General features: G+C 31.5%; 1 protein-coding gene across 1 annotated transcript; it reads left to right on the top strand.

The window, feature by feature from the left end:
• Positions 1-243: 243 nt before the first annotated feature.
• On the top strand, positions 244-2,597 carry LOC131636495 (subtilisin-like protease SBT3). Its single transcript, XM_058907111.1, has one exon. The coding sequence runs from the start codon at positions 244-246 to the stop codon at positions 2,530-2,532; it is 2,289 nt and encodes a 762-aa protein (XP_058763094.1). The 3' UTR covers positions 2,533-2,597.
• Positions 2,598-25,783: the final 23,186 nt, after the last annotated feature.

Consider the following 25,783-nt stretch of genomic DNA (forward strand, 5'->3'; position numbering starts at 1 on the left):
TGTTGGCTTTTCAGTTTTGACCAGTTATTTAAATATATTATAATTAATTCGATCATGGTAATCCTTTTATTTTATTTTTGCAAAAATCTATAATTTCCAAATATACCATCCAATGGAAATTTTAACCTATGAACAACTTAAATATATATAAAAATTGTATATTGAATCATAGACAACAAAGTGACTGCATTTTTTCTGTGCTCTTGTAAGATTTATATACATTGTTCAAAACATCTTTCAATCATGGCTTCAAAAATTTGTCTCTATTTGTTATTCTTCTATATTACAAGCCTTCACTTTGTTATTTTCACATTTGCTCAATCTGATAATTATATCATTCATATGGATTTATCAGCTATGCCAAAAGCATTCTCAAATCAACATAGTTGGTATCATTCTACTCTTTCTCAAGTTACTACTACCAATGATAATCTCAATTCTGCTTCTTCTAAAATCATTTATACATATAGTAATGCTATGAATGGTTTTAGTGCAAATCTATCACCTCAAGATCATGAATCTCTCAAAAACTCTCATGGTTATGTTTCTTCAATACCTGATTTACCATTGAAGCTTGACACAACACACACACCTCAATTCCTTGGCCTTAATCCTTACAAGGGGGCATGGCCAGCTTCTGAGTATGGCAAAGATGTCATTGTTGGTGTAATAGACACCGGTGTTTGGCCAGAAAGTGAAAGTTTCAAAGATGATGGAATCACTGAAATACCTTCAAAATGGAAAGGGAAATTATGTCAATTTGAAAACTCCGACAATTCATCTTTTTGCAACAAGAAACTCATCGGAGCTAGATTCTTCAACAAAGGCTTCTTAGCGAGATATTCCAACATCAGTTCAACAATTGCGAACACCACACGTGACACAGCAGGTCATGGAACGCATACTTCAACAACGGCAGCAGGAAGCAAAGTTGATGGTGCATCTTTCTTTGGTTACGCAAATGGAACCGCGAGAGGAATAGCCTCATTGTCTAGAGTAGCCATATACAAGACTGTGTGGGGAGAAGAGGGAGATGCAGTGTCATCTGATATAGTAGCTGCAATCGATGCTGCATTATCAGATGGTGTCGATGTTCTTTCAATGTCACTAGGCTATAACGATGTATCTTTGTACGACGATGCAGTTGCAATAGCCACATTTTCAGCTATGGAAAAAGGTGTTTTTGTGTCTACTTCAGCGGGTAATAGTGGACCTTCCCCTCAATCTCTTCACAACGGATCGCCTTGGGTGATAAATGTTGCTGGTGGTACTTCGGATCGTGAATTCTATGGAAATGTTACACTTGGTAATGGAGTTTCACTCACTGGCTTATCTTCTTATGTAGGAAATTTTTCTGCTACCAATATACCAGTTGTTTTCGTGGATGAGTGTGAAAATCCTGAAGAACTAACCAAAGTTAAGGACAAGATTGTAGTTTGTGAAGACAAGAAAGGATATGACGTTCAAAGTCAATTTTATTATGCGTATACCTCAAGAGTTGTTGGAGCTGTTTTCATTTCAAACGCATCACAACATGATCTATCACAATTCTTTTGGTATCCGCTTCCATCGATTGTTATTAATCAGAAAGATGGAGAAATTGTCAAGGATTACATACTGAGGAACTCTAATTCTAGTAAAATACAAAACATGTCTTTCAAGATGACATATTTTAGAGCTAAGCCATCACCTAAGGTTGATTCTTATAGTTCAAGAGGGCCATCAAATAGTTGTCCATATGTGTTGAAACCTGACATTACAGCTCCTGGTACATCAATCTTAGCTGCATGGCCTGCAAATATTCCTGTGTTGGATTTTGGCACTAAAGTCTACAACAACTTCAAGTTTTTATCCGGAACATCTATGGCATGTCCTCATGTTGCTGGCGTGGCGGCCCTTTTAAAAGGAGCACATCCTGATTGGAGCCCGGCCGCTATTAGGTCAGCCATGATGACAACATCAGACATACATGATAATACTAAGCAACCCATCAAAGACATTGGAAATAATAACAAAGATGCAACCCCTTTAGCATTGGGAGCTGGTCATGTTAACCCTAATAGAGCACTTGATCCTGGTCTTGTTTACGATGTTGGTGTACAAGATTACGTTAATCTTCTTTGTGCACTTAACTTCACACAACAAAACATCACTACCATTACGAGAACCCCTTTCAACGATTGCTCTAAACCTTCCTTAGATCTTAACTACCCTTCTTTTATTGCTTTCGTAAATGCTGGAAATACTTCTGTAAGAACAACTCATAACTTTCGCAGAACAGTTACGAATGTTGGTGAAGGAAAATCTACTTATGTTGCTAGCATTACTCAAATTAAAGGGTTTAATATCAGTGTTGTACCAAATAAGTTGGTCTTCAATAAGAAGAACAGGAAGATAAGCTTCAAGTTGAAGATTGAAGGACAAAAAGTGACACTGAAAAATGAAGTATCTTTTGGATATCTCACTTGGAAGGATGGGAAACATGTGGTAAGGAGTCCTATTGTTGTAACTACCCCCAGTTTCAATTTGTAAGTCACCATATATCAAATAAAATTAATAGATTAGTGCAAGTTTAATAAAAAATTAGCACTTCTTACAGTTTGGTATTACATTAATGATATTATATTCTCAAAATGCCACCATCACCTAAATCTTATTTGATAGATGTTCTTATTCCGTGGAAAAAATAAATTTTTATCCTGCATCAATATAAACCCTATGCAAGAACCTCATGGAGCATATAAACTCTATGCACGAATAAACAACTTTCTATGCTGCATCTAGACAGTTATTCTAGACAAATATTCTAGTGTAACTACTACCTTAATTATAACGTAGAATCTCTCATGTATTGTTGTATATATTTTAACCAAATCAATGAGAAGGTATGCAGTATTCGTCTTACATGGTATCAGTAGTATCACGATCCTAACCTAAAAGTAACATAGCCGCACCTATCGAATTTTTTCTTCAAATGCCACATCCTTGAAACAAAATACCACGGATTGAAAATAAATTTCCAGAATGTCACATTTCTGAGGTCTTCCGCCAAATGAAATGGCGTAAGGGGTCCTTATTTTTTGCAGTTCAGTAGACTTCCGCCAAAGGAGATGGCGTAAGGGGCCATCAAACGGCTTAAATGATGACAATGCTGGTCACAGTCGTGGTTCGGTTCAAGGTTCCAGCAAACGCACCAATCACTATCAAAGAGGAGCGGTGGTAGAGGAAGAGGTTGAAGTAACAACAATCACAATAGTGGACAACAGTATAATCCACATCCATGTCAACGGGAATTAAACTGAACAATTATCAAGAAACTTAACCTTAATTAGCTATAAGCAACGAACCGAGAATAATAAATAATAGTAATAAACAATGAAAAGTGATCAATTACTCACAAACAAATCCGTGTGCGGTTGCCATGGAAATATGGAATTCTATCCCTGAGGAGTCGTTGGGCTGTTTAAATGCAAAGTTGCGCAATTACCAGGCCGTTCCTGCTATGGCTTGTCCCAAGGGCTGGATTGTTCAAACAGACGCTGGCTGTTTTGAAGACGGGGTGGTTTCCTTTGGTTGTGTCATCCGTGATCCTACTTCTAATATTTTCCGCTAATGCTGAAATTCTGGCTATTCGATAGTCATTGCAGGTGGCAAAAGACATGGGGCTTAAGGAGTTTGTTCTTCAATCGGATGCATTAGCCGTAGTGGACTGCGTTAATGGTTTTGTTACCTATGCGGATTTGAATCCTATTGTTCTTGATTGTAAAACATTATTGTCAAGCTTTAGTAATGTTTCTATTATATTCATTAGTAGGACAGTTAATGCCAGTTAGTTAGCATTGGCAGAATTTTAGGATCCAGAACATGGACGGTTCTATCTGTAAGTCCTCTTTCCCTTCAGTTTACTGGAATATTGCAGTTTCATTTTTAGTTCCTCCTAAGTTTTGGCAACGGAGGCCGGGAAGGACTAAAAAATGAAAACTGCACTATTTATAAGGACCAAAAACTAATTTAACCCTAAAAAAAAATTTAGGAGTGAAATATTTAGGAGTGTTTGGATTGACTATAAACAAAATTGATTTTTATAAAATTGATTTTTGATAAAATTTATTTTAATAGAATTGAGTTTATAAGAATTGAGTTATATTTAAAAACGTTATATAAAAGTGAGTTAAATAACAAATTTCAATGTAAACAACACGTTTAAACTCAAAAGCTATACATTTTAGTTTCACCTGAAATTAATTTTGGAGTAAAAAATAAACAACTGTTGTGATAAGTGAAGAATGACACACCGCGGTGAAAAATGAATTAAAATTCACAAGGAAACCATCAGGATTAGGACCACACAATTGAAGCATACTTAGCTACCAGATTTTTAGGTTTATGTACTAAAATTGTTATATCAGATTTGTCAAAAAATTCCATATACAGGATTTTCCAAAAATTTCTCGAATTTTTTAAAATCTCTGATATTACCAACGAATCTCGCAAATTTCGGATTTTCTTAAAAATCCTCTAAAACTTTTAAATATTTCTGGAATTTTCCTACAAATTCGATAAAACTTCAAATTATTTCTGAATTTTTCCTAAAAATCTAGTAAAATTTCAAAAAAAAAAAATTCAGGACTTTTTCCAGAAAATCTCATAAAACTAAAAAATATTTCCGGATTTTTTCTAAAAACCCCATAAAACTTAAAAAAATCCATATGTTTTCTAAATATTTGGTAAAACTTCATAATGTTTCCCAATCTTTACAAAAAAATTCAATAAATTTCAAGAAATTTTCGGTAAAACATTATACTAGATTTTTAATTGTTTGATAAAAAAGCATAAAAACTCTTTCTTGTAAAATTTATCGTACCCCATTTAGAATAATTTTTAAACTTTTTGTTTCTTTCGTTTTTACATAGAGAAATATTTTACGGAATGTGAAAATTTAAAAGGGAAATAACATAAAGGTAAGTTTGTCATATAATTTTTTTTGGAGGTCTCAGGTATGAGGGGAGGTGAAGGAAGAAACCTCTCTCTGATTATGTATTGGGCTTTCTTTCAACCTCATCAATTAGATCTATATCTCTCCAAAACCATGATATTCTCAATTTTTTTTTTTTTTTTTGCAAAAGAGAACTTTTTTTCATCAAATAAGATGGATGTTTTAAACTATAAAAAGATCAAATTTTAAATTTTAAATTTTAAATCCAAAATTAAAAATAGTAAAATATATTTAATTTTAGTATTGAAATTGAAAAATTGGAGAAGTGAAAGATTTAATTTAATTATTTAAGCTATAAGATACAATCTACCAAATATCTTGTACTTATTTTTTGTTGGAAGTAATTTATAATATAAATATTTGATCTTAACCTTAACGTTTATATCTTGTACTTAAATTATTTAATGTCTAAAACCTAGATGATGAAGATTCATGTCCAAAACTCAGAATCTGTCACTATAGCCTAAAAACAGTCATTATGGTCTAGATGTATCTTCTTTTTCCCCAAATGCAAATGCAGACAGACAAATCAACACAAAAAATGATATCATCATATTTTTAATAAAGAATTCGCAAGGTTTTAATCATAAAACGACATATAGTCCATAGTTTTGTTGTGATTGTATTAAACTCCTACATGGTATATAGAGTAAACGTAAGAATTGTTTTAGAGATTAAATGTTCTGCATATAGAGTGAATGTATGTTTGCTGATATTTTGAATTGAACTATATGTCTCAAACCTATGAGGTATATGATATGAAATGAAACATCTACAAGTAGAAGCGATGGTTTTTGAGTTAATGGAGGAAAGAGATGTTATGTGTTGGACAATGATGATTTGTGGAGGTATGGTTGTGTTTGGATTTAATAAAGAAGCATTGGATGAACCTTTAGAGACAGTTATTTGCTGTTCGTAGGTAAAACCATTTTTCAGTCATCCAAATTCTTCTAGGTGGCATGCCACATAAACCTTCGTTATTGTAATCTAACACGAGGGACAAATTAAGGGGACGGAAAATAGTGCGAGGACGATTGTTTGAAGAAAAAATTTATAGGGACTAAAAATTTTATAGTCATCCACAAGGCTTCACATCTTCTGTCCTTGGATATAATTGAACGAAAACCCGCACAAAACACTGAATCACACAGATTGTTTTCGATACGAATCATACACAAACATGTTAGAAGTAATAACTAAATGAAGGAGACTGGTGAAAATAATTAATGTTGTAAACACGAGAAAAAAGCTCTTAAAATTCACAAATGATGAAAAAGGGGACATGGTAACTCCAAAACTCCTTATATATCTCCTTAAGAAGATGAATTGTGCAATCCACATCATTGGGAAGCGTGAATCATGCCACCAACAATTGAGAATTGACATACGTAGAGGTACCAAAGGTTGACTAAAGAGAAACCATAAACCTTAAATTTCTCTAACTCATTGACATCCAATTAAAGCTTTCCTATTTTTTACTACTAGAGGTTGAACTGAAGACAAACCCAACAAAATCCTCGTTCTATGACTTAGGAACAAGTGCTTCGCACCATACACCGTATCACATGCATGTGGACGCTTTTAACTGCTCATACTATTAAAAAAATCAGATTGCTCCATTTTAGGTATTCAATCCAGTTCCACTGTATAACTATTTTCGCTCATTCACTAACTTGCGCGTTAGAGTGCTAACCTTATAAGTTCATCCAAACATCTAAGATACCACATGCAAAGATGATTCGTTGTATCCGAACTATAGTCTATCACTTCATCGCTTATCTCTTCTTCCTAAATAGAACAAAAACCATAACATAAACATAAAATATATAACAAGTTAACCGATTTTAAATAACTCGCAAACTAGTTTGTCTTTACGAGTTTTGTTAGCAAATTAAGTGGAATAGAATAGACAAATTAGTCGAGCGAATTCAAGCATCGACTCAATCTGTCAAAAAATCGCTATTTAAATGAGACTTATTCAAACCGAATCCAACTACGTGTAGTTTAATTTTTGCATTAGATTTTTTTACTTCCAACAAAACTTCAAACAGCCTATGAGACATTGCAAGTTCTTTTCCCCCAAAGCATGTGCTTAATTTCAATTAAATAAAATAAATAACTAGTTTAACACCAAAAAGTTGCCTTTTTATGATACATGGTATGGATATAATTGAAAATTGGGATAGGCCCCTAAATAGTTTCTTTGGTGCAGCAATTTCGGAACTTGGGAGAACCAAAAATGTAAAAGCTCACCTAGCATCTGGTGGGATATCGCTGCCAATAGAGGCTAAATCTTTGAATATTTCAAAGGTTCTCAGTATAAAATGATTGTATGTAAAACATGATTTGTGTGGTGCGTGAAAAATATCTAGAAGCTTATGCTTAATTAAAAACAATAAAAATTGAAACTCATTATTTTCATGTTTGATTCAATGCATCAAATTTTGTAATATTAAAATCTAAGATTTTTTTATTAGTTTGTAAAACCTTAAATATTGATTAAAAGATTAACCTAAGAAGATAATTAATAATTAAATTTTAACTAATTAAAAAGACCTTTATATTATTTTTAAGTTAGTTTAATAGATGAAAATCAATATTATAAAGTTAAACATTATTACTCGAATTCGAATCCAAAACCACACAATTATTTATGAATTGCTAGTGATTATTCTCACTTCATATAAAATAAAAAATATTCATCTATTTAATGTGATATGAACTCTAATAAATTTATAGAATTTAAAAATATGAAATATGGAGTCTTCATAAAAAAAATTGAAATAGTTTTGTAAAAGAAACTGAAATAGTGTTTTTGAAGAAACTATTTTATATTAAGAAAAGAAAAGGTGTTTTCTTTTTCAGAAAAAAAAAAAGATGTGACTTTGTGAAACAAGTTTTTATTTTTTAAAATTGTTTTGGTCAAGACTTTGTCAAACAAGTAACAGCAACTTTTACAAACAAAGACCAGATCCAGGCTGGGCTACTTTTCTTTTTATTAATTTTTAGAATGGGCTCAAGGGCCCATCTCCATAATTTTTTAGGATCGTGTTCTACACCCCATGAAGTAGAATTATTTGTTCCTTTAATCCCCCATTCTATCAACACAAATCCCATAATACTCTACTTTCTAACATATATTTTAGTATATCTCATTTTCACAACAAAATATTCGAAAGAGAAGAGTCAATGTCATTGGCGCCTCTTTTTTTAAGGAAAATGATATTTTGACATCCAATTCATACATTATATCGTATGTCATTGTTCACAAATATAATGATGAGTGACACACACAATTTTTATTTTTTTGAATATTTTTTTCTTTCCCGAAATAATTTTGGTTAATACTGTGGAAAAACTTGGTTAATACATTTTGTAGATTGGTTAATAGGTATTATAATATTAAAAAATAGTCTTAAGAAAGAAATCAAAATTTGTTAATCGAGTGTTATAAGTTGGTTAATATAGTTCATAGTTTGATTATTAGTCTTCTGATATTAAAAACTAAGTCTTATGTGGTAAATCAATTTTTGGTTAATGTTATATATAAAGACATACATTTTATAAATTGGTTAATGAGTTCTCAAACATAAAAAAAATCAAAGTTAGTTAATGAAGTGTAGAAATTGATTAATGCATCTTATAATTTATTGTCAGAATAAGGTTAAATTTATATATTTTATTGATTAATCAAACAATGAAAGTGGTTAATCAATTATAAGTAAAATAAGTAGTTAACAACATACCTTTTTGTGATTAATATAATTGTGATTTTTTTTTGATTGAAATATAATTGTGAAGTTAGTTAATAACACAACCTTATATTTGTGTTACAAAATAAATTAAAAAACACTATTCACCATATAAATACGGTGAACAATACATACAGTGTTAAAATTGAGTGTAAGGATGGTGTCAAGATAGCACATTTGCCTTTTTATTTTAAAAGACGTTTTTAAAGTAATTAACGGTTTCTCTTTAATTTTATAAGACACTTTAAAGCAATTGTCACTCCCTTTTTAATTTTGGAGGACGCTTTAAAGCTATTAACGTCTCCTCCTTATTTTAATAGGAGACGTCTATCACATTGACGACTCCTTTAAAATTATGATGTGTGCTTATTGCATGCTTTGTTTTTGCCATACAAATTTTTAAAGAATTCGTTAATGCTATAGGTGCCTCCTATTAAAATAAGGAGGGAACATCAAATGTTTTAAAGCGTAAATGGAGTATAGTGGGATTTGAGCTATGAAAGTGGGGAAAAGGGGTAAAAAGTTCTATGTAGTGTTCACTAACCTTATGAAAATTTAAATATATCCTTTTTCATCGTTTGAATTTTGAAATTTTGATCCACCAAAATAAAACAAACTCAATCTCAGAACTTTGTTAAATACAACTAAATAGTCTAGATTACAAAATTTAGATACACATTGGATGAATATTAGAATTCAGACGCACCTCATATTACAATAGAATTCAAGTTTACTCGAAACGCACAAAAAACACTAGTAACTTAGTTTCGATTTTAAAATTTGAATATTAGCAGAGTTCTTTTTTTCAAATTTGCAAGAGTTTTTAACCTCCTTAAATTGATCTCATAAAAAGGATTTATTATGAGTTTTTCACTCTTTTCTGTCTTGGTATTTTTAGTTATCTACTTGTAGCATATGTTGTGATTTTATGTTGAAGTAATTGTTCCCTCGTTTCCTAGTTTAAATATTGATCAAATCTTTGTTGTTAAATCGAGTGAAGTTGTTAATTGATGATATTTTTTTGTTGTTGTCTTAAAATATTTTTTTTATGAGATCAATTTGAGGAGGTTAAAATTCCCGCAAATGAAAAAAAAATTGTTAAATATTTGAATTTCAAAATCACGACTAAGCTATTTGGGCATCTGACAACTGGGGCGTTTCAACGAACTTGAACTCTCTTGTAATATGAGGTGCGCTCAGATTTTAATATCTATATGGTATGTATCTGAATTTATTAATTCAGACAAATTTTTTTACTTCTATTTTAAGAGGTTCTGATAATGAGTATTTTTTATGCATTCGGATTCCAATATCTGAATTTTAAAAATATTTTTGAATTTTTACGGGTGGTTAAGAAATGTATGAGGTGTATTACACTATCCCTATTCTATTATAGAAAAATATAATTAAATCAAGATCATTTGGCCCTTTTCTAAGACATCATTTTTTTTACTACTTCACTTCGTTTAGATTAATTCAATATTATTATAAAAATACAATTTACTTGATAACTATAATGACATTAATATCATGTCTAAATTTGAATTTGAAAATTTTCATAGGTTTATATTGCATTAGATATACCATCTCTCTTAAAATTTTAAATATTGACATTAAAATTTTGCTCTTTGCGACTTTCCCTAAAATATTGAAAGATCGTAAATTGATAAAGAGAGTTACATACTAAAAAAATTGTATGTAACTATTTTATTAAATAATTGTGTTAATTTAGAAAGTCACAATAGGTGTCAGACAAAATTACCACACAAATGATAGGGGAGCTAATAGTCTTTCTCATTAGATTTTTACAAATCTCTTTATTTTTACCTTTTAAATTCATGATTTTCTCTATCAAACTTAGGCTCAGCCTACCATTCTTTTGATTAAATTTGTATTTTCTCTAAAAAAACAACTAAAATTAATACTGCAAGCTGAAATTATAACAATCCAAATTAAAATACATTACATGACGATCTTTTGATTCATTCATTAGCAGAAAAATCATCGTTCTAAAATAAACCTTTAGTGTAAACATGAATACATTAAGGTGCATCACAATTAACCATTAAAATATTTTTTTGTCAAAAACTTCTCGCATTTCTTTATGTTTAACCTTTATAATGACTTGTTATTTTTTATTTATATTTCAAAATAGTTATGTAAGTTACACATATGTTAAATGTAGTCATTAAAATTAAATATTTGTAACTAAAAGATCCTTTTAAGTATTATTGTGTTGTAGATAGTATCAATATGGGTTGCACCGATTTCTTTAATCATTGCCTATTAAAAAAAAAACAACTAAATTCTTACAAATGTCAAACATAACCGATTTCCTAATATTTTATTAAGCAATGTTAATCTTGGTGCTTTAATTTAACAATGTTTTAGTTAGATAACATAGTTCTTCTAAAAAAATGAATAGATGCGTTTTAGCAAAATGTCTATAGAACAATCTTACTTACACCTACTTATTTTTCTAGAATAAATACAATAACAAATTCTCTCAATATATATTAGTTGAAGTAAATGAATATAATTTGATGGTTCAAGATTTTCCATATCATTTTTTTTTAGAGTTAATATCATTTTACCCCTTGTAATATATAGGTGATTTTCACTTTACCTTATATATATATATATATATATATATATTTTTTGGATTATCCGCTGCAATATATAATTTTTTGGATTTTCTCCTAAGCGTGCAAATTGAATACTGCATTTGCGGAGTAAATAAAAAAAAATTACAGGAGATAATTTTTGCACTTATGGGACAAAAGACCTAAAATTTTAACATTTTAAGAGGATGATCCAAAATTTTTTTGCAGGAGATAAAACGAATTTTGCTAAAATATTATATATTTTTAAATTTTTTTAATAATTTATTAATATATATAAATTATTAATACTTACAAATCAATAACTATAAAAATGTCTTTTAAATATCTTTAACTATTTAAAATTATAACTTGATAAAATACTATTTTTAAAACATAAGTGGCTGCGGGGCAATAAAATTAAATCGATATATAGTTGGCATTCAAATTTTTTATTTTTTAAAAAATGAAATGAGTTATTCTACTTAGGATCTGTTTGATAAAAATAGTTATTGATTGATACGTTAGCTGATAACTTATAGTTTATGACTTATAGTTAATGATCGATAGTTTATAACTTATAGTTAATGATTGAGACTGATAGCTGATAAACTAATTAAAGTATTTGATAAAATTAGCGGTTCAATTAATTTATACGTGTAAAATAACATAAAAGATATTTAATATGTAATTATTTTATTTTAAATAAAATAAATTATAAAGGATAAAAGCGTATTTTTGTTAAAATAATAAGGATAAAAAAAGAAGAAATTATAAACTATAAGTTATAAGCTAAAACGCTATTTAAAATAGCGTCTGAAAAATAAGCTATAAACTAGCAAAATAAACTATAAACTTGTGATGAAAAAACCATTACCAAACATGTCTAAATTATTATATGAACTTATAAACTATAAATTCAAAAACGTCTAAATTATTATATGAACTTATAAACTATAAATTCAAAAACGTGTCTTATCAAACAGAGCCTTAATCGTCTTAAAAATATTTTATGTAATGAGTTATTTTGGTTAATAATTCAATAAAATATTAAATTTAACCTGTCTAAATATTTAATAAAATAAAATATTTTTAATTTGAAATTTCTTAAATTTTCAAACTATTTTGATATTTCATTAATTAATCTTAATTAGTCGACAAATTATAAGCTTTTAAAATATAAAAATAGTTTTGTAAAAAAAAATATAAATACTAATCATTAGATTACATAGCTACAAAATTTAAATTTATTTAAAACTTTATAAGTTTTATCATTATTATTATGTAATAGTAATCAACAATTAAATTCAATATTTTAAATAGACTGAGAGTTAATCTGTGAGTCAACAAAATCCCTATAAAGTATAAAATCCAAATTTTCAGTCAAGGATAACTCTTAAAAAATAAATATATTCTTTAGAGGTACGCACAATAAATAGAATATACCCAAACTGATTTTCTACAAAGATATAAAAACATCCCATACATAGTATTATATGTGATACTCCTAAACAAACCTATGTGTGACCATATGTTGACGTTTCACCCTGAGTACGACTTTCCCAACCATAAAGGAATAACCAATATGAAATGTTGCTTCCCATGCAAAATATACCCAGCTACCATCCTTTTCCCATGCTTTCCATCTATGTTAAATTTCAAATATTACTGTTAAATCAACTTAGTTTGTAGCTGTACAGAAACATTAGTTACACAGGCGCATGTTCGATCCTACGACATCTAACTTATTCATCTTTAAAAATATAAATTTCAACCATTAAATTATTGATCGTAAAAAATAAATGTATTTGATATAGACAATATACAAAAAATACTCAAACCGATTTTCTACAAAGATATAAAAACATCCTATACATAGTATGATATGTGATACTCCTAAACAAACCTATGTGTGACCATATGTTGACGTTTCACCTGGAGTACGACCTTCCCAACCATAAAAGAATAACCAATATGAAATGTTGCTTCCCATGCAAAATATACCTAGCTACCATCCTTTTCCCATGCTTTCCATCTATATTCAATTTTAAAAATTACTATATATTTAATTAGGTCACTTTGTTTTTCTCATTTAAATAAATTCATGTTGAACTTTCGATGATAAAGATTTTTCATAAAGCTTTTGCATGGGAAATATACGTAGATAATTCTTTATTGTCAGTATCTATATTACTTTCAATAAAGTGATTTTTTTTTCTTTGAAAATAATATCCATTTTGCTTTTGGCCATATTATATATATGACAGATCAAACAGCCAGTTTCTATATTACTTTCAATAAAATGATGGATATTTTTTTCTTTTGAAAGTAAAATCAAGTTTGCTTTTAGCCATATTATAATATGCTAGATCAAACAGAATCTTTTTTTCTTTCTGAAACCCCACAACTAAATTATTCATTTCCTTTTGTTTTGTCAAATAAAAATATTTTTATTTAATTTTTTCTTTTTTTTCTCATTAAATTTGATGATAGATTTCACATTTGGTTTATCTATATTTTCCACATTTATTTACTAGTGTATATTTTATAATTTGTTTATATTTTATAACTTTTATACTTGTATATTAAAAAAAAAAAAGAAATGACCAATAAATATGTACGTACAAAAATAAAGTTAATTATATAATTGGTTATTATAAAAGACACAAAGGAAGTTAATATATGGTGGCATTGTCTTCCACCTTTAATTACACATCTACTTGTGTGTGAATTTTTAGCACTAAAATCTTTGAAAAAAAAGAAACACATCAAAACACCAATTTCCATTATTGTGCTTACCAATAATAAATAATAAGATACATTTTACCTAATAGCATTTGAATTTGAATAGAGGGTAAGAGTCTTTCCGTTTATTCAAAAAGGTTATATATTCGATATAGTTTTAGTCACACATTAAAGCTAAATCTTTTAAATGAGAGTTTTATCGTCTAAGTCATCTGAGGTTTGACGAATTAGTCTATGTAATTGTGTATAGATGATATCCGATTTACCTATAAAAAAAAGTTAACATTTTATATTTTCTTCTCTATCTAACATTTTTTATTTGTTATTATTTAATTCATTTTTAGTGAAACATATTGAAGTCTAGGTTGAGATAGGTGAGTTAGTGAAAGAAATTCTAACAAACTCACTATCTCCCTCTCTCTTATTCTTTCACTTTCATTTGGGCACTGTGTCACATTACTAACTACCCTAACAGCTAATGTTTCAATTTTGTCAATTGGAGTAATAATTTTTTTTCTGAGTTGAAAGTGCAACTAGTGGCGGCAGATTTATAAATCTATTCTAATTCAAAATGACATTATTATAAATATTAAGATCACAAATATCCTCACTGTAACAACTTGTTGTTACTGTTTTTGTCGTCTAGTTTTCAATTCTAGGTTGTCGGAGATATCAATGATGTTCTTTGTTTTCTAATTAATTAACATAGAAAGGTAGAAAGAACTATATATTGGTTGAGAAACTTTTTCAAAAATTGATTTCAATCTTTATAAAATTAATGAAGGATTCCACACCTAATTGAAATGGTGCACTAAAGTTTATTTTTTAATGATTATTGATTATACAATTCAACCTTAAGTACTAGTTGGAATCATGTTTCTGTAATGTAATTTGACAAATTAATTACACGGTTAGTGAAGCCATTGGAGGAACTATAAAAATAATATATTTTTTAATTAGTTAGTGGTTTGGTGGTGAATAATATTTTTAATTAATTACTATGTCCTTTTCTCCATTTTAAAAAAATTCAATTGGTTCTTGATGTTGTGACATTTTTATTTTATCGTTTGTATAAAGTTTGCATTTGCTACGTAACTACCAACAAATTAAGTATTTCAATATCACTAGTTAGTAGTATATATATAAAATAATTTAATTTGATGGCATGAGGTATATATATGATATAAATAAAATGTAAAAAGAGACAGAGACAAGAAATATGACGACCAATGTAAGTGCCGGTTAGTAACTAAAAGTGGTTGCTCCATCGTCAATCAGCAAAGAATTAATGATTAGAGGCAGGGAATTTAGAGAAGGATGAAAATGATTAGTGTTGTGACCTGTGTGACCTTTCCTAACTAAATGCATTTTCTTTCGAAATTGATGACGTTTAGAAGAAAGTGAACTACAACTAGAGCATAATAACGTGTCTTTGTGTGGGTGTTAGTAAAAACCATTTATAATCCTAGTAATTCAATTACTTGAAAAATTATCTCACGGTGTCGATAGTTTGTTATCTTTGATATGTATAACTATCCTAAGTCACGTAAATTTTTATCGAAATTTTACAATATAAATCAAAGATTTTTTTTTAATAAGCAATTGATTGAAAAGCTCGCACTAGGGGTGCAATCCTTACAAAAACACAAGGCACTATAGATTGCATGTGTCGGATAAAGGAAGTTTAAATCATTTGTAATAGGTTGTTCTAAACTTAGTATATCCACAATACATCCATCTCCAAGAAAGAAATACAATGTTAGAACAAATAACATCAAAACAAAACACCCCCCCTTAAAGATAATGACATTCCTCATAAGTCAAAGGCTCCAAATAGTAGCTACCCAAACAAAATTGATTAAAATTCTACGCTTACAACATTTCACCTTGTCTTGAATAACGTCGAAACAAAGCATCTCCTCTTCATTAATCTCCTCCGAAATACCGAGCCAAACAAAAACATGTTTCCAAATCGTTTTCGCCTCTTGACAATTGAAAAAAAAGGTGGGAAGCAAAGATATTATTACGTAAATATATGATAAATCAAAGATATTATTACGTAAATGTTAGGTTGTGATTCGGAAGCAACATGGTGTATTGACGGGTAGCATGACACTTTCGATGGTTGTCTTAACCAATTGTCGATTTTTCGTCTCATGCCAAAATTTTAGGATTTTCTTTTACTAGAGAGGATAGTTTAAAGTTGGATAAGTTGGTGAATTTAGAGGAAAACGGTAAATTTGAAAAAGCTCATGGGGAGTCGCATGAAGATTATCGATGTCTATTAGGTCTATAATATTATAGGTTTAGGTGGTAGAGTTAAGAAGAAGAAAATTAGGTTGGTTACTTCGAACCATCTTAATTTTCTAGTGACTCAAGAAACAAAGTTTGGGGTGGTGGAGTAGGGGGGTTATACCCCCTACTTTGCTGTCAATGTGTACTTCAAGTGAATGTTAGCTAAGTAAAAAAGGTTGTGGTTCAATCTAGAAAGGTCCAAGGGATTGTTGAGGTAAAATTTGGTGTGTTTTAGGTTATTCTAACTCAATGCTTTGTGACGTATGAAATTATTGAATTTTGAAATTTTACTCTTATATTGCTTGATGTCCAACTTCTAGAAATGAGGTTTACCTAGGTTCAATCTAAAGGTTGGGGATGAGTCGTATAGACCATGTGTTGGTGTCAAATGATTGGTTGAAGAAGTGGGGTCCTATCCGTCAATGGGCCATTCCTACGAATGTCTTCAATTGATGTTGGGTCATTCTTAAGCATTCTTCCAGAAGATGATAAGCTGGAAAAGAAATGGATATCATATGCTAGTGAGGCTTTAAGTAACAATTCAAAATAAATTATATTGCAAATCCAAAGAGTGCTAAATTAACGGCTACATATGTGATTATAGTTTTATTGATAAAGACGTTTGAGAGAGATTTGTCAAGTCTCGCAGTATTCATGAGTTCCCGACTAAGAGTCAAAAAAGAAAGAAAAATAGAGGGAAAATAGCTAACCTCATATATTATCTCATGGAGGGATATAGTAAACTGGAGGAAACAATGATAAAAAAACAAGGAGAACAAGAGTTTGGAGATCCTTGTATAAGCTTTGATTGTAGCCCATTTCCCCCTTCACGTCATGAGAAATGGAAGAGAGCACATCAAAGACTGGGATGTGAGTTCACATCAAAGACTACACGCGTAGTTGTTGATAAAATTGTAAGTAGATTTATTTTTCAACATTATTAATAATAGATAGTTTAATTTGGTAATGAACATTTATCAATGTTGTAGAAATTTTTGGTTGAAAAAACAATGTTGATTCCTTTGTTCCACAATGATGCCATGATATATTTGTAGAAGCAATTAGAACTAGTGAGCATGGTGGATGTGTCAGTGGTTCTAGAAGAAGCGTCAACCAGAGGTTATTTTTTAGATCTTGGTCAAAGAGTGGCATAATGCGCAAGAAATCAGATTGAAGAGATAGTAGATCAGAGGTTAGCGTAAATATTAGAAAAGGAGCAGGTAACTATGTGGGAAGGATGAGAAAAATGAAACCATAAAAAAATCCTCAAAACAATCCAAGAAGAAGGATGAGAAAAATAAATCTACTTTGAAAGCCAATAAAAAAATTACCAAAAAGTTTGCCACATCAAGCAAGAAGAGGAAAACTTATACGAAGAAAGAGGATGTACTAAAGAAAATAAAATCAGCAAGGAAGAAAAATGTTACTCAAAGGTCTGCCAATAAGAATAAGTTTGTGTTAACGAGAAAAAAGGTTTTGGAAGTGGAAGTCATTGAGAAATATGTCAAAGTCTATTCAGAAGACATGTTAGTTTCGGTTAATAAGAAAAGCAAAAAGGTTGTTGGAGGCAAGAAATTACCTGACAATGTTCTTGCAGTGCCCATGGACAACATCTTATTCCATTATGTATATAGTGTTTTAAAATGGAAATATGTCTTCCACAGGCGCATTCCACCTGAGAGAGAAATTTAAAAGGAAGCTTTAAAAATGTTCTAAAATTAAGGAGTTGTTTGAAGATGCAAAGGTTAGGAAGACTATGTCTGACATCGACCCGCTCTATACTAAACTTGTTAAAGAAATCATGGTGAACCCGCCTAAGGGGTTTAATGATGCATCTAGTAGTAAGTTTAGGAAGGTTCATATGAACAAACACTTATTTTGATTCTTTCCAGCTATCATAAATGAATATTTAGGAAAAAAGGGACTCATAACCACTTATTGTATTCTTTCTATGAATGCAATAGCTCAAGAATTCATAGGGAGTGTTCATAATAATTGGCCCGCCAAGCATATTCTCACCGTATCAAGTTTGAGTGTGAACTACACCAATCTTTATAAAATAGGAGTTGTTATTTAGGCTCATACCAACCATGGATTAGGTGTCACACTAACCTTTGCTATTCTACTCTACCGGATAGGAATGAGAGCAACCTTTGATTTTGGTGTCAATCTTCCAAAAGTCCCTCCTATGTCAAAGACTGCTAGAGGCCATATTCTAAATATGCTCATGCACGAATCTAAGGTTTTGCAAGAGATAATTGCTACCTCAACTACTAGAGAGAGTTTGGTTTATGGTCTAATACAAATGATGAACCCCAAAGATTTTGTGGCACCCACTTCTCAAGTAGCAAGTAAAGATGCTGAGAAAGTTGCTAAGACATGTGGTGAAAATGAAGAACAAGTTGACAGTGAAGATGGTGAAGACATGGAATAGGAATTTGTCTCCAATGATGATGACTCACAATGACAACATGGTTAATGGTGAAGTTTTTTGTGGTTCTTTGATTAAGTGTTTTGTAAGTCATTTGTATGGCAGAATTCTGATTTTGCTTCTCTACCCATGTGTGGGTCCTTTTTTTATGATGTGATTGCCCTTTTGTGGTTAGGATAATGCTCTTTTGTGCCCCCCCTATTGAGCTATTTTTCTTTCTAGATTTCTTGTTTTTGGTTGTTTGCCCTTGATGGGCTAGATTATATTTTACCTCTCTTTGCCCATTTGTGGAAAATAGGGGGAGAAGAATGCATGCACTCTTTGTTGCTCTTATATTTTTGGATGTCAGTTTTTGCAAACATGTGTTTCCTTATGTATATGTGCTCTTGATTAACATGTTCTTTGATTAATTTCGGTGCAATTTGATGATGGTAAACATGTTTTATTATCTTGTCTAGAAAAATGTCCATGAGATTGTTTCGTACATCTTGCATGTTTTATTTTCCTAAAAATTAGCCAAAGGGGGGAGTTAGTTATTACATGTGATTGGGAATATTTTATAGGCAACATGTTATCTTTGTTCATCATTCATAAGCCTTTAAGCAGAACTGATTGGTTGTCTTTGAAGTGTGTCTTCTATCTCTCGTCTCTCATTATAAGTTTGTCACTAGTTTGTGACTGAAGGGAAGTGAGAGGGGTCTAATATCTAGGAGTCCCTAGGTAAAAATTGCATGGGTAATGATTAGGTGAGAAGTTTGTAAAATAAGGGTTGTTCAAAACTTCAAACTAATACTATTATACTGAACTGGGTTAACAATTACTTGTGTTATTTACTTTCTATAATTCATTATATCTGTATAATTGTTATTATTGTTGTGACTGATCTAATATCAGTGTCGTGGCATCTGGTTCGACATCTGGTATCTGCATACCAGAATTTCATTAAAGAATATTATTTATTGGTCTATTCATTGAAGATCTTTAAAAGATATACAAAGAATCATCACCGACTGGAAGCTTGGATCGTTGAACGATACATCACTAAAGAAGCTGTTGAGTTTTCTTCAAACTATTTATCGGAAAGAAAGTCTATTGTAATTCCAAAGTCTCGTCATGATGACAAATTTGAAGGTAAAGGTACCCAAGGTGTAAATATTAATTCAATGGGTCAGGATGTAGTACTTGAAGCAGATTTCTATATATTGAATAATCTTAGTGTAGTTCAACCTTACATAGCTACTAAAAAATAGTTATATAGAAAAAATATCCCTAATGAATGACAAATGGTTGTTGACACGACATAACAAGAAATTCATAAGTTAGTTTAATAAGAGTATTTCTAATGATGATGGTGCATCCGAGACAATTAAATAGTTGTTGTACATACCATGGTTGTGATAACTTGGATGACATAAAACATTTATAATTATTCCTTTTATACATAAGTAAAAGAGTATCGTAGTACAGTGCAAAATAGTGGGGTTATGGTTAAGGCAGAATCCAAGCATTTCTCTAGTTTGAAAGCTAAGAATCCTATTTTGGAAACTACCACATTCTATGGTATCATTGAGGAGATTTTAGAGATTGATTAAGTTATCTTTAAAGTTTCTTTATTTAAATGCAAGTGGGTTCCCAATAACAATGGTGTACAAACTAATGAGTTAGGATTCACACGGGTTGACCTTGGCAAGGTAAAGCAACTGGAAAAATCAAAACAATAAAGTCGTCATCGAGTATTTATTTATCCCACAAGGAGGGAAAGAAAAACACCGAAGAAAACCTATAAGAAAAAAGAAATGTCTCACGACCAAGAAAAAGGGTAAGGGTGTCGGTTACGCAAGAGGAAGCTAAGAGCACCCCTTACGTATGTGGTACTCCACAGGATCCACTCTCGCTCGTTTCTAATATAAGGGTGTGTCTATGAGTCTAAAGCTTAATCTTGAAAGAGAATGCAATGCATGAATAAATATGTTTTAATAATTATTGCTCGCTAGAGTTTCCTGTGTACCTCCAACGTGCAATGGAGAAATCAGAGCGCCGTAGTTCTACTAACTACGTTTTGTTTCTATCTCGATCCACATCTTCTAGCGAGACGGAATCAAGCACCTAAGGGAGCATGCAACGAACAAGCAACGTCAGAAAAATCCTAAGAAGCATCAGGTAAGACATGTGAACAGGCAATTACAAATAGGCACGTGAACAAACATCATTAGTAAATGTGTGAACATGAATCACAAAATAGGCATGTGAACAAACATCATAGGTAAGCCTGTGAACATGAATCACAAAATAAGCATGTGAACAAACATCACAGGTAAGCGTGTGAACAGGAATAACAAAATAATCATATAAACAAACATCACAGATAGACATGTGAACAAGCATAACAGATAGGCATGTGAACATGCATCACAGATAAAGCATGTGAACATGCATCACAAATAAACATGCAAACAGGAATCGCATATAAGAATGTGAACATGAATCACAAATAAAAATGTGTAACATGAATACATGCGAAATATATGTGAACGAGAATCACAAATAAAAACATGTAACAGGAATACTGTTGAAAGTATTTGTGGGTAAATATTTTCTATATATATATATATCGTATCCACAGGGATTGGTTTAATATCACTGCCGTTCTATAGCATATTATTTTGAGTGAGAAAGAATAATTGAGTTTGTTTTATTATTTTAAATATGCTATTAAATATAAACAATTATTAAAACTAGAATGCTGAAAATTAGTTAACAATGAAAGAGATATGTTAAGCTTTAGGGTTCATCAACCTATTCCTATGCAATTTATTAGTTAAATCATAAGTGAACCATCATTCGAATTATTATCTCCACTTATCCTCAAACATGATCCCATGTCTACAGATCAAATTAGATGAACTTTTACCAGTATGAGATTCGATCTCTCAGAATCTCAATATCGATAAGAGTAACAGACCACGATAATTATGAAAACTCATTCATAATTCCATCTCTGCAAATTATGACTGAATCAATATAGTAACCTAGGGCAAAAGTTTAAAACTTTTCTTTCGATCAAAGATTCAACAATAATTTAACATAAAAACAAGGTTTCTTATTGATAATAAATTTAAACAATTGTTCACAGGAATTAATCAATGGTATTGCATAATCATAGGTTAACTACTTCCTTAAACTCAACAAAAGAGAATTAGCTCTCCATAGACATGAAGAACACACAAGGGTTGATTGAGGAATTCATCATGATCAATAAAATCTCTTCAATTGATGTAGAATCTTTCTTCAATGGTTGCTCTGTGCTTCAGGATCAGATTTCTCTCTTAATTTCGTTCACCAAAAAATCACACCCCTAATTGGCAACTAGGGCTTCTATTTATAAGAGTTGGGATGGATACGCCGTCTCCGCGACGCGGCCCAAAACAGTAGGTTTGGCGCGGTGCGCTTGCATCCTTCACGGCGCGGCCTTGCTAGAGATTCTCCTTTTTGATTTTCTTTTGATTCTTCCAGCTTCCTTTCCTCTTCATGCTCTTATAAGGCTACTTTTCAGCTCCAAACCTGCATCAATAACACCCAAAGTGATTCGATTTGCTTCGCAACATGACCTATACATATGCAGTCCAATTCTCACTGAAAAACCCATGAAACTATCACAATTTGCTTAAGTTTAGAGCATAACTTAGTTATAATAACCCATGAAAATACCATAAATTCATCCCTAACAAATACACGCATGAGAATACATGAGAAATTATATGAACAAGAATCACAATCAATTAAACATACACGTAACAGGAATACATGCATGGAAATGCCAACAAGCAAGGCAAACATGTAATAGGAATACATGTGAAAAATATGTGAACAGGAATCACAATCATGTAAACATACACGTAACAGGAATACATGCATGGAAAATCCAACAAACAAGGCAAATATGTAACAGGAATACATGTGAAAGATATGTGAACAGGAATCACAATCAGGTAAACATACATGTAACAGGAATACATGAATGGAAAATCCAACAAGCCAGGAAAACATGTAACAGGAATACATGTGAAAGATATGTGAACAGGAATCACAATGAGGTAAACATACACGTAACGGGAATACATGCATGGAAATGCCAACAAGCAAGGCAAACATTATAAGAATCAATTACTTGACCAAGTCAAGAAAGTCAATCCACACAGCTTGAGGAGTATCCACTCACTCAAGTAACACACACCTAACCATGATATCCGCCATCAAGGTAGGACAAAGGGGGAATCTTAACTAAGATATCAAGTCATTGAGGTAAGAAAAATGGGGCATAAAGCTCTTAACCATGATATCATGTCATCAGGCAAGAAAAGTAGGGGATGAAATCGCATCGTAGCATCAATGTAGACCAACGCGAGCTAAAGAAAAATTGTGGGGTACCGATATCAGGCCTATTCCATATGACAGACTCGATAACAAGAGTTCATTATTCGAGCATCAACGCGTGGCGCGAGCTATGAACGACCTCAGACTTGAAAGGTGGGGGGTCCATTGTGGGCCCTTTCCACCTGCCTTCTTTGAGGACTTATCAATGGGGAATGGCGAAAGGGACGCCTTCTTTGAGGTCTTTAGCACAAAAGTAAACACACATGATTGCCTTTCTTGAGAACTTTAAACACGCATGCACAAGTAGGAATTGCCTTCTAAAGGTCTTTTAAAATAGCATTGCTCACCTAAAGTAAGGACTCTCAGTCATGCACACCTAGTCCTACTTATCATGGTAAAGAAAATGGTAAAATGCTGAATCATAAAAGGATGAGCAATGTACCAAACGAATAATAATCCGTAATAAGCAAGCAAAGCAGAGAAACCCAGAAAACTTCGTGCAAGCTAGCATCAACAACAAAATAAGTCAAAAATCGAGTGTGCAGCAATAACAAGCATAAAGCATCGTTGATGTGAAAATAAATCACAATCGGAATACATCGGACACATCCGAATGTCTCACAATAAACCTTCATGAAAACACAAGTCCAGACAAAACACAAGAAATATACACGCACACACACACACACACATATATATATTCTCGTGAAATGAATTCAAAATCAATCGCATCAGAAGAAGAATCGAATCTACACACAAAGTGGAATGCAAATGTCTTTTCAATTGAAATAAACGATCGAAAGCTCTCTTGAAATGCCTTGCACAAGTTAACAAACACATTAGTAATAACAAGGAAGCATGAACAGAATCAAGTATCTGCTCCACAAATTAAATCAAGAGTAAAATACAAAGAAAAGCAATCCAAACAAGCATTGGAACATCAACGTTAAAAACGGGAAAACATCACATCGAATTTTGAGGTGTGCAAAAAGTCGGAATCAAAACCACCGCAAATGGTACCGGTAACCACCAATAGTGCCAACGGACTCAAATAATCGATCAAATGCAATTAAATCTCCACACAAGCGCCAATTACCAAATCCAAGCAGCAAAGAACGTCTCCGAAAGGTCGGAATAAAAACAAGCGAAAATGGTACAAATCTCCACTGAATATGCTAACAAGTTCAAATAACCGTTGCACACAAATTAAATAAAAGTTTAAGGCACATTTATGAACTCCGGGCAGCAATGAACACATGTCGGTGTTCGCCCAAAAAAGGTATGAAATCATGGCTTTATCATACAAGAAACGAACAATCAATATATGACATCACTAGTGAAGTTCACGAACGCAATGAGACAATTAAATCTATACTGATAACATGATTTTCAAGCTTTTAAAACAAACTTCAATCAAGTATTGATACACAAAATTAAATTGGAAAATCACATAACTAGACATGAATCGCAAATCAAGTAAAAAAATTATCAATATCGAAACAAAAACTCGACATCGACATAATGAGCAGATTTATCAAAAAGAGTGATCGGAAGCCAAAATTCAACATATGACCAACAAATAATATCAAAAACTGGAATCACGAATCGAAAGGAAAACTCAATAATTTTTATCTAAATTTTCATTTCATGAACAAAATTTAGCAACACGCATTATTCACACGATTATTCAATCGATTCCAAATTTTCTCATGATTAAAAAATACATGAACAAATAATTCTCACAAAAATCAAGATCAAGTTTCACATTATTCATCAATCAAGAATTCAAAATTTCTTCAACAATTAAAATTCAACAACAATCAACAAACAAATATCCAATTCATGCATAATGTCACAAAACAATTCAATAATCAAGATTCAAGTAAGCAATCAAAGGATGAAGAATTACCGAATTGCGAATTGGAGTAGAAAATTGAAGAGATCGCGCAGAGGGAGGATCGGTGTTGGATGGCTCACGGCAGAGGACCGACAGGAGAGCGACAACGATGGTGGTGGCGCGATATCCGAGGGAGATCAGTCAGAGGGAGTAGTACGGAGGAGAGAGAGACTTTGGAGAGGGAGTGAGTTCTCGAAAGTTTTGTTGGATTTGGTTCTTGAGTCTTGATGAAGATCTTGATGAATGTTGTATGAAGATTGATGAAGATTGTTGAATGTTCTTGAGGAAAATTGAGAGAATGAGAAAATTTTATGTTTGATCTTTGAGAGAAAGAAAAGAGTGTTTTTGGTAAATGAGTGACAATTGTGAAGAACTTTGAATCAAGAGAATATATAGGCAAGCCCCTAAGTCATGTTTGGCAAGTGTATTTTTTGATTAAATGCAGAATTTTCGGCTTATTTTATGTATCGACGTCGCTCAAATAAAACCCCATGAAGTTCGGTGCATGATTTTGACGCGAGACCCAAGGAAATATCGTCGGCGATGAAATTCCTGACGCGATGCTGAAAGAACGGACACAGTCCGAAAACAATTGAGAAAGATCGACGACTCTGAGTGATGAGAACCTGATACTAAAAATTCACAGTGTAGATTTTTCAGCTTATTTTGTGTACGGCGTGCGAACAAACCACA

This window comes from Vicia villosa, unplaced genomic scaffold, assembly GCF_029867415.1.
Source record: "Vicia villosa cultivar HV-30 ecotype Madison, WI unplaced genomic scaffold, Vvil1.0 ctg.001758F_1_1, whole genome shotgun sequence".
Classification (NCBI taxonomy): Eukaryota; Viridiplantae; Streptophyta; class Magnoliopsida; order Fabales; family Fabaceae; genus Vicia; species Vicia villosa.